We start from the raw sequence: 11670 nt of genomic DNA, 5'->3' as shown, positions 1-11670 counted from the left end.
TAGAATCTCCCTAGAAATAATTACTTTATATGATTTTGGATGTTTTCAAATATCACTTTTTCATAATTATCAAACATCACAGTTTTAGAAGAAATGCAGTTTTAGTCGTTTCAAAATTACTTTCAAACATACTGTTAAATTCTTCTAATATCAACTATAACATTCCAAAGAAATTATTAAATAGAGTATACCGAAACTGGTATCTTTGGTAGAAATTTCAGCACCTCTAACAACCAACCCCGACTTCCAATATTGTCCATGTTCATACAAGGTAAACGCCAACTTCCCCCCAACATCGTCGACCTTGAATTCGCCGACCTTGATCTGAAACCATGTATCTCTTGTCTGATTCTCTAGAGATTCATGGGTCACAATTGTTAATCCATCTGGCTGTTTGAGTTCGAGGTTAACAGGATTTTTCCAATCGTATGCAGATTCCTTTAGCAATACATCAAACACTATTTCATATGTAATGCCAGGTGATAGCTTCTGTACGTTGATACTCCCACCAATATTTAGCCAATATACCCTTATAAGTTCAGCCACTTCAACTTTCTTACTGCAAGTTTTTTATACAATACACATCCACAAAATCAATATTTTGCCAATTACTTTGATAGTTCGTGAATATATTTTCAAAATTTATAAAGAAAAATCTAGTAGTAAGAATTAAATTTAAGATTTATTGAAAGGAGAAAAACTAAAATTAAATAAATTTCAAGTATGAGGACCAAAATGATATTTCGGTATGAACTAATAAATATGTGGTTAAATTATACCCGTCGATCTCTATAGATGTCCATTTCCAGTATTGAGGATCATCAATCCAAGCTATTGTGAGGTCTCTTGCAGGTATAAAAATGTTCTGCATACAAAGTAATGAAACTCAAACTTACAAATTTGAATTTTCGTTTCACATGTCAATATATATCAAGTAGTTTAAATTTGAATTTTCCTTAAGTAATGATGATTTAAGGATATGTTTGAAATGAATTTTAGAATCATCGTTTTGAGCTACATTACTTCATTATAGTTACTTTCGTAAATCATATAAATATTATATTATCGGTATCATACTTGTACAAATGGTTTAAATTTAATTAAAATTATTTTTAAATAATTAATGTTTGATCTTAAAAGGTAGTATTAGAATCATCAAATTTGTAGGAAAAAAAAGCATTACATTTTATATTAAAAAGTACTTTATACAGAGAAAGTTTTATAGAGATAAATATAAAAATAGAATCATCGAGTAAAAATCATTTGGATATATCTCCTAAATTATGGAATAAATGATTTTGGATGTTCTCAAAATCAATTTCTCATTATCGTCAAACACCATAGTTTTAGAAAGAAAGAAAAAAAAAGAGTAATTTTCGTCATTTCAAAATCACCCCAAACGTTAAATCCTTCTAATATCAAATATAACACACCAAAGAAAAAATTTAATTGTTGCACTTACCTTACTCGCACTTTCTCCTGCCATTGTAAGAGGTTATCTAGATTAAGAGATTGGAGATAGGAATGACGATGAGAGTGCATAAGGGGAAAATATATAGCCCCTTGTTTGGTATAATTTTTCAAACATCACATGAGAATTTACTTATTCCCATGTTTTTTTTATTTTTTTATTTTCTTTACTTGTGTTAAGAGTATCTGATACCTTTAAAAGGTAATGGCTTTCTACATCTATTTTATTCTTATATTAAATTGACAATCGATTATATAAAAACAATTCGGAAATAATATACAAAATTAACCTAATTAATTATGTTATCCAATTCTATGCTATTGAATTAAGTACAATTGAGTGAGGAATTGAACTATATAGTTAATTGTTTTTACTGATTAGAATATTATAAATTTTAATATTTTATTGAAATTTTTAATAAATACATAATCTAATATTTAACATTAATTCATTTTTAGTTGTTATTGAATGGATTTTTTACACAGGTCAAAGGTATTTGATACGCTTTCAAAAAAAAAAAATAACTATATTTCATTCACTCTCCTCTCATTTCCTATTAACTTATTCAATTTGTTCGCATCTTAATTTCTTTTAAAGACATTAATTTAATTTAAAATTTATAATTTCTAAACTAAATATGTAATAAAATAGATTAGCCAAAGTGGATGTTAGCGATCAATAAGTTCGCGATTCGAATTTTTTTATCCCAAGTGTACTTAAAAAAAACTCATATAGATTATAAAAGTGGTATGAGCTTGTCAACGATCATCCAAGGCTATTTGAACTCTAGTACTTAATATTGAGTCGGGTTTAATCTATAGAGAACAATAGTTAGTCTCTCTTAAGCTAAATTCTAAATATTAACCATAATTAGTTGGAGGGGGTTGGTTTGGAAAATAATAAACACCAAAGTATTAATGACTTCAAAATTAAATCTTAACTACCAAATTATCTAATTCAAAGCTACAAAACCAACCAAAAATATATTAGTCACTAAAAATCTAATTAAAACAATCTAATCAAAACAATCTAATCATGCAAACACCTTGACCTACTTGTTCGAGAAAGTCAAACAAGGTCAAAAGTCAAACAAAGAACCCAAATCTATCAACTATGACTGAAGCCTTCATTAAACTAAATGTTAAATACATAGGGGAACGAGGAGCATTCCATACAAATTGATCACCTGCATTAAGCTCAAAGGGAACAAGTGAGATCATTAACCAATACAAAACCCCTTGTTCAACTAATGGATTTCTTTTCAGTCCTAAAATTGAGATGATTCAAGCCATGTGCTCTTGGATCCTAAGACACATATATAACTCCATTCTCTCTACTTGGCAATCTAACGCAGGATCATGCGCATAAATTTTTACGGACTAAAATTAAACCTTGAGGTCCTACATAAGGTCCAAGGAGTGTAGTGTGGTGTTACAATAGGTTGATTTCGGTAAGTTTTGGTAACTTTAGCACATTGTTCCCTTTTGCAATAAGAATAATCGTGAAAAATTAACGCGCGTTTGGATTTATGATCAGGTTAGTAAACAAAATTGAGTTCTGGAATATATTTTTGACCAAGCCACATTTTCAGTAATTTAAATTGGGGGCATTTGGACCAATTTGATTAATTGGATTAGACCCCAAGGGATTAATCTAAATTTTTGGATTCATTATTTTGGAGCATGAAGGCTAAAATAAAAGGTGTAATTTATGTTATAGGATTGATTCAAGTCTTCCAAAGGTTTTAAAAAGATTAATTACGTGAATTAAAATTTGTGACAAAATTTGAGGTAAGTAATCTTATACTGGAACTACCCACGTGCCTAGCAATGTAGTTATGATTTATTGAAGATTTGATGATGGTTTGATGTTTCTATATGCCTTGTGGATATGAGGATTTAAAAGACTAGATGCATATGGAGATATCCAGATGCTAGCATGATTTGAGTATATTATTATTTTATGAGTTTCTATTTGACCTGAGGATGATGAGATGTATATGCATGTTATGGGACTAGGATGACGAGATGTATATGTATGTTATAGGTTATAGAACCATGTTATGACACTTGGTGATCTTTTTCTCTTTCAGGGCACGGACAGCCTTGAACTCTTCCATGTCCCACAGTGATGTTGAGATCGTGATAGTGTCCTCACTGATTAGTTAGATGCCCACTAGAGGTTTTGTGTCCTTTGGGATTCACTAGAAGTGGTGGTTTCCTTCAGGATTCACTAGTGTCACACCCCTTCCGAGCCTTATCACCCAGACTGGAAGAGGATGTGAAGATAGCCAACACCACCGTTTTGTGACATCAACTACCCGACCTTATCAGTTTGAAAGCTAGGTTATTATAATTCATCAATAATTGTAAACAATTAATCATACTATTTTACGTGCTTTAACCTAACTATACTAATGATTTCCAATTAACAAGATCTGAGCCCCACTCTGTGAGACAAAATTTATTTAGACCTCTGGTGGCTTTCCCAACCGATCCGCTTCTGCAACCTGGGGATGGAAAAGAAAACAAAACATGGAAAACTTGAGCTATAAGCCTAGTGAGTGGTGCCTTTATAAGGAATCAAACTTTGACTTTAGAAATTCATTTTTGGGAAACACAATTCCAGAAACAAACATGAATCACATAATATAAAATGTAACCTCCCCAGCCTGTCAGCTGGATATTTCTGGCATGATCATGTAATCTCAACCCCCGGGTATTATCCTCGAATAACCCGCAATGATTGATGTGGAATCAATCTCAGCACCTTATAACCCGTCGAATGTGTACATGTCGACATTTCCCGTTAGACATGTAGGGTACGCTGACTATCCCAACTAGATACCCTGGCTATTCTAGCCAAGCGTCCACAAAGCATGCTAACAATATCCTGGGTACGTTAACCTATATATATAATCACATATATACATATAAATCAATCATGCAAACGGTAGAATAACCACTCACTGTTCCTCCTGTCCTGTTCTTTAAGAATTCTTCTAGGCAGCTCCTTGCCCCATTCCTTGGATTTTTTATTTTTCCAAGAATTTCAAGTTAATCTATTATTTCTTCAATAATCTTAATTTATTCACAATTAACCTTGAAAATCATAACAACCAGCTTACCCACTTAAAATAACCCAAAAATAGGCTGAGCTATTCCAAAATAGCTTCTTAGAGGTTATTTTGGCAAGTTGGGAGGCACTAGGTAGCAAGTCGACGCGGCTGTACGCACAGGTGGGCAGAGAGACACGCTACGCGGTCGCTTCTACACAGGCAGCAGTGGGCACCTGGGCGTGCATCTAGCTGAACGCGTCAGCGATGCGGCATGTGAGCTCGCGCTGGCGTTCATCCGCACGGTGATGCGTCTAGCAGAGCGCGCGCGCTGGGTTGGCAGGAATGAGTGACAAGGTTGCTGGGCGAAAACCTATGCGTATAGCTAGACCACTTTACCTCTAACGTAGGTTCCCTCTGCTTCAGCACCCCAAACGCAGTGGCAGCCCGATAACCCTTACTACACTTCTCTCTGTGTATTTTCCATCTGATTTCACTCAAATGGCTCGAGTGAGTTGTGAGAGTTCTTCGTCCCAAGCCTTCTATTTATAGGTGTCCAAAGTCTCCCCCAGCTCGACACCTCCTACTTGGCTGCATGATCAGTCGTCCTCTCTTCTTGTTGTCAACGCAGCTCCTTGCCACAACGACACTGAAGTGTCTTTCTTTCCCTTAGCCAACGTACTAATCCCTCCTTGCATGCCTTCTCGGCCTTCCACCTCAATTGCATGAGATCTTCAACTTCCCTAGTTTGCCACATGTTTAGATGAGCTGGTACCTCTGGCTTGTCCTCCAAGTTCTACTTTATCAATGCATACACCCCTTAACTTGGTCATATGCTTGCTTCGCTGCACAACTTTAGCTATTTATCAATCTATAGCTCTTTTATCAATGCATATGCCATACTAACCTCAAGGCATCGCAAGTCTTTTCTTAGCCGCATACCTTTCTTCTTTCGCATGGCTTACCCTTGGCACATGCGCTTAACTAGGCCTATGACCATCATAATTTTCCAATGCACACTGCTTGCTCCAACCTCGTCCTATGCACCCACATACCCTCGGATGTCCTTGGCACTTAACATATCACCAACGCATACCAACCCTTGGGTTAACCTAGATCTCAACTCAACGCCTCATGTTTTGTCATAACATTGCCTAGCCTCTTGCTAATACATACTTTATGGCTAACGATCGTATGCCCTTCGTGCTTGCCAACACCCTTACTCTTTCGCTCATGAACACTTCACTATGCATCCACCATGGCTTGGCTCATCGTCTAGTTCATCGTGTAGGCCTTCCGCTCATCTCCTAGCTCATAGTCTAATAATCTCTCTCTCTTGCTCATCATCCAACCCTCTCATTATCGCGTATAGTCCAAATCGTATACTCTTACACCCTATCGCATAGCCCCATCGTCTAGTGATCTCTCGCTACTAACGATCTCACTGTCATTCATTAGGTATCTCTCACTATCGCTCATCGTGTAGCGCTGACGCCTATCGTCTAACACATCATGCCCATCGTCTAGCGCTCACACCTATCATGTAGCGCCATTGTGTAATGTTTTCATCTATCGCCTAGCGCAACGCCCGTCGTCTAGTAAGTCCACTGATCGTCTAGCGCCCAAGCTCATTAATTAGCGCTATCATCTAGTGCTACCGTCTATCGCTTATGTTGATCATGTATCACCATCACCTATTATGTAGTGCTATTATCTAGCAAATTGTTTAGTGCCACATGTAGCTACATGATCGTCCGGGTGCGCATAACATTTCAACGCATAGTGCCCACGATTGCAGGCATTCTTGCTTGCGTCTATCCCATCCCTCGATGATCTTCCTTTCTGCTTGCTTACGCACTTCTTTCCATCCCCACGCATGCATTTTCACAAGCATAACATATGGTCGCTCTTGTCTTCCACACCTAACCCCTTATAACCTCTACCAATTTGGCCAACTAGAACAAGCATACAACATAATCCTTATGTCCGCCTAGCAATTTCTCATGCATCCCTCATGGCTTTGGTTAGTCCCAATGGTTGGCCGCATGCTCCAAATTCAATCAATTTTTTATTACCTACCATTTTACTTAATCCAAGCTTTATGTCCAGTCCTTAAGATTTAATTTTAAAATTCTTAAGGTGTTCTCCTCTTCTTAACATTCCTTGTAAGTTACTTAGCCACTCAAGTTTAACTCAAGTTACCTAGATTAGGTTTGGGTTTCACAACTAGAGGTTGTGTGTCCTTCAAAATTCACTAGAGGTGGTGGTTTCCTTCAGGATCCACCACAGGTTGTGTGTCCTTCTGGATTACCAAGACGATGGTGTTATAATTTGTACAACATAAGCGATTTGCTGACGAGATTACGATGGTGTTATCCCGTATCCCCTAAAATGATGTTACAATATGTACAACAAATCTGGAAAATAACTTATATGTGCTAAGGCCGTTAGCCATTAATTCCCTCTATAACACATAATTGTTTAAAACTATCGTAACTCAAGCAAAACATCGACGTATTTCCCCAAAAGAAAATGGCCATCTTTGGCATCTTCGTTTAGGGCACATCAATCTCAATAGGATTGAGAGATTTGTGAAGAATGGACTTCTAAGTGGGTTAGAAGAAAATTCTTTACCAGTGTGCGAGTCTTGCCTTGAGGGTAAGCGATAACTTGTAGTAATACAAGTTATTTATAATGTTTTATTTAGATATTGCGGCCAAAAGAAAGGAAAGTTGCGTCAATTGTATAGAAATTGGCTAAGAAATGCAAAAATTATAAATTGTCGTCAATACACCCATTGACACCATTGCGATGGTAGAAAAGAATATTTCAAGTCTGTTTTGCAGGAAATCAAGTCACCGCATACGTTCAAGGGTCAAGATAAAAAGAACAACGCATCCATGTCGCATTGCGCTCATCATTCAGAAATGAATAGACAATAAACGCAATGACGGCACATGCGACAATCGATCCAGAGCTTTATCTCAACCGCATGCGGTAATAAAATATAACACCACATGTGGGCAAACGATCGAAGATGTGAAAAAGAAACGCAAATGCGGTGGATTCTGGCGCATGTATAGCTGACCGTTGTGCATTTCTGACAGGATTGATTGCGTAACAAAAGGAATATTCACTCCACCATTTCAGAAATTCCCTTAACAATAAAGTGGGGACCACAATGCAGAGAGTCAAAGCTTAGCCTATAAATAGCTCCGACCATTCCACTGAAAACATATGTTTGAATATAGAGAAAAGTGTATATACTGATTAAGAGAGAGATTGGTTGAACGACTAACAGAGTAGATCCGAGAAGAATTAAGAGACAAGGCCATGATGTGAGTCTCCAGGCAAGAATCCTTCCGATCCTAGCCGTTGAATCTCTGTACGAAGGTCACTTCTACCAGAGGAGCAAGCCTGAGAAGGAAGCTCTTCTCTTCATCCACTCCACATGCCAGTAAGCAAATCCACCGTTCAAATCTATGTCAAGACGTTGACACTCTTCTGTATTTGTTTCAATTCTTTATCATCAATTGTATTCATCTTCTTAGTCTATTATTCACACTATGTATCAGACATTTAATTCTATAATTAAATGTTACGAACATTTCCATCTCCATCTCTTTGCCTATTTCCATTCATCCATATTTCACTTTCTCCACGATGTTTTCTTAATCCCTTGGATAATTAGAAATAATTGAGCAAATGAATTAATTGGGTCAAGGAAATAAAGTTTAGTCAAAGCATGCTAGACGGCATCTTCACCTGTGAGAGTAGAAGTGAAGATGCTATTTCGCCTATCGAGAGATGCCGTTCACCGAGAGGAGTACTTCCAGAGATGGAAGCAACCTTCATTCATCACTTTCATCCCTATTTCACCATAGAGATATGGAAACGAGGCCGATCACCGAGAGGTGTACCCCAAGGGAAAGCGAAACCTTAGTTATATCTTTAACGCATTTAACAAACTTGCGATGTTTGTACTAATTATTCTTTCTCCTTTTGATTCATCCATAAAGTCTTGCCATCGCATACAACGATCCTTTGTATAAACTTCACACTCAGTCTCGAACTCAGCATCATGTAAATGTATCTTGTATCTTGCATCATGTTAGCTTAGGTTTATTTTTATCGCAATTTATTTTATTACCGCAACTTTAGTTTATCTGCACAATTTTACTTTACCGCAATTTACTTTCCTGTACAAACACAATCTTTATTAATTGTAAAAATTGATTGCATATATCACAAATGTAATACATTAATGACAATAATCCCTTTGTTCGACCTCGGATTACTCTGAGAAACTTGTGTTGGAATTATACTTGATTTCAGTGCAAGGAAACTTGTGACAATGCATAACATACTACAAGCATTTCATTAATAACTCATACATTTAGAAGTAGTATCGCATAAAGTGTAAATAAGCATAACACAACATCCACACTCCATCTCTATCTTTCATAGTCATCAAGTTTATGGCAATATAAGCTTGTATGATTCACATTCATTATTGTCCATATCCACGTACGCTTATTTAGAACCTCAATTCACAAGTACACAAGTTTATGGCACCGTTGCTGGGGATTAGTAACGGTTTGTTGAATACGTTTGTGATATTTTGCAAGACAGATCTCTTTGTACTGGAGTGATCCGAAAATTCTAAGCTGACCTAGAGATCAGGTATATTTTTCGAGCAAGAGCACATCAAGGCTGACTTAAGCGGAGAAGAAATATGGCAGATAACAATGAGGCACCCGTAGAGAATCATGAGGTGAACCGACCAGCGCAAGATCCAGTTTTTCTTGCTTCTGACAGCAACATCCCTATAAGGAACTATGCGGCGCCGGAATATTATAGCTTCTCGCTAGGAATTTCAAGACCTATGGTTGAGGAGAATGTGAATTTTGAGATAAGATCGATTATGCTGAGAATGATCCAGAATGCGGGGTAATTTGGGGGATTACAAGGAGGAGATCCGCATGCTCATTTGACGATCTTTGTAGACATGTGCAGTGCATTCTCTATGCCTGGTGTGACTCAAGAAGAAGCTGAGACATGATGTCAAGTTTTATTTCTAGGATGACCCCTTTCTGTATCAATTTGGACCTGATCATATTTTACGTCGATGCGTCCCTGAGCATGAAGTCAAGCAAATTCTAGAGCATTGTTATGAGTCCCCTTGTGGAGGAAATTTCGTGGGGCAGCGAACCACTGCAAAGATCCTACAGAGTGGCTATTTTTAGCCAACACTATTTAAGGATGCCCATGCCTACGTTGTGCATTACGACAGATGCCAAAGAACGATGAACATGTCTAAAAGAAATGAAATGCCTTTGACGTCAATCTTAGAGATTGAATTATTTGATGTATGGGGAATCGACTTTATGGGCCCATTTCCACCATCAAAAGGTCATCAATACATCCTGGTCACGGTTGATTACGTATCGAAGTGGGTTGAGGCCATCGCATGTGCTAAGAATGATGCGGCCACTGTGAGACCCTAACATTAAATCCAAGGTGGAAGGTTATTTGGAGAAGGAAAATCTTAAGTAAAAAAGATATTGGGGCAAGGGTGAAAGCATTAGTACTAAATTATTTCAAAAGTGGCAAGTGGGCCAACGCATACAGAGGGCTTAAGCATATTGAACGCACGAGTATGTGGGACGATGGAAGCAAGAAGACTTAGGCAATGGTCGTAGGCTCGTATGCAACTAACGCAAGGGCATGCGGACAAGGGCACGCCCATGCGACCGAGCAAGCAAGCGATGATCAACACCTATGCAGCACGCCCATGCGTCGATGGTCAGGGCATATGCCAAGTGCTATGCATCCATGCCAAGCAAGCCGTGCGGACATACCTAGTGAGCCATGCATCAAAGATGAGTGGCCACCGTATGCGTTGGGGATGGCTGACTCATGCGATGGCTAAGTGGGATTTTGATGGAAGTGAGTTGGCTTGCTATGCGTTGTGGACAAAACAAAGGCTAATTGATGGGGAAAAGAATTCCAAGGGGAGATGGGAATATTTATGAAATTCGTTGATAAGCCTAACAAATTTAGATAGATTACTGTAAACATGTTAAGGTTTTTAATAGATAAAAGGGGAAATGTTAAATTAAAATGTTGCATTCCTCATGCTCTCTTCCAAGTCTTGGAGCTAAGGCTTGGGAGGGGTGTGACAGCCACGGTGGCGAAGTTTCTCAAGAAGAATATTTTTTCTCGTTATGGGATGCCACAGGCCTTAATTAGCGATGAGGGCTCACATTTCATCAACCGCATAATCACCAACCTGTTGACTAAATTTAACGTCACCATAGAGTTGCAACCGCTTATCACCCACGGACTAATGGGCAGACAAAGATTTCTAACCGAGAGATCAAAACTATCTTGGAGAAGGTAGTCAGTACCTCCAGGAAGGATTGGTCACCAAAGCTCAATGAAGCGTTGTGGGCATATAGGACTGCCTTTAAAACTCAAATCGAAATGTCCCCATATGCCCTGGTCTTCGGAAAAAATTGTCATCTGCCTATCGAATTGGAACATAAGGCGATATGGGTATGCAAGAGGCTGAACTTTGATCTAGCAAGTGCGGGGAAAGTTCGGAAGCTGCAACTAAACCAGCTGGTCGAATGGCGAAGGGATGCCAACGAAAATGCCAAGATTTATAAGGAGAGAACCAAGAAGTGTCATGATGACCGCATAAACAACCATATATTTGTCGAAGGTCAATAGATATTATTGTTTAATGCACATTTGTGATTGTTTCTAGAGAAGTTGAAGTCTCGCTAGTCTGGGCCATTCCGCATCAAGACTATCTTTCACCACGATGTAGTGGAACTGACAACTGAAGACAGGAACAATGCATTTAAAGTTAATGGTAAATGGATTAATCCTTACTACGGGGGCGATGTGGATCGACGCATGGAGACCATTGACTTGGGCAAGCAGGATTAAACGCTTGCGGGCGATGTCATTGTGGTAATTCTGAAAAAAACTCTTTCAATTAGCATCCCTATATCTATGTTTAATTGTTTTTTCTACAACTTTTATTTACTGTTCCTAAATTGCGTTAGTTACTGCTTATTAGGATTAGCCTTTAATGCTTTATGTATTTACCTTCAATTTAATTCATTTTAGTATT

At 37.9% G+C, this 11670-nt stretch overlaps 1 protein-coding gene across 1 annotated transcript; it reads right to left on the bottom strand.

Annotated features, from left to right (window-relative positions):
• Nucleotides 1-135: 135 nt before the first annotated feature.
• On the bottom strand, nt 136-1567 carry LOC120069799 (lectin-like). Its single transcript, XM_039021612.1, has 3 exons — nt 1463-1567; nt 780-865; nt 136-559 (listed from the first exon to the last, which is right to left on the bottom strand). Exons 1-3 carry the CDS (start codon nt 1484-1486, stop codon nt 151-153), a joined length of 519 nt encoding a protein of 172 aa, XP_038877540.1. The 5' UTR covers nt 1487-1567; the 3' UTR covers nt 136-150.
• Between the last annotated feature and the right edge of the window lie 10103 nt (nt 1568-11670).

This window comes from Benincasa hispida, unplaced genomic scaffold (assembly GCF_009727055.1).
Source record: "Benincasa hispida cultivar B227 unplaced genomic scaffold, ASM972705v1 Contig591, whole genome shotgun sequence".
NCBI classification, from domain to species: Eukaryota; Viridiplantae; Streptophyta; class Magnoliopsida; order Cucurbitales; family Cucurbitaceae; genus Benincasa; species Benincasa hispida.
The sequence above is the reverse complement of the archived record's forward strand: the minus strand, read 5'-3'. Positions and strand labels throughout refer to the sequence as shown.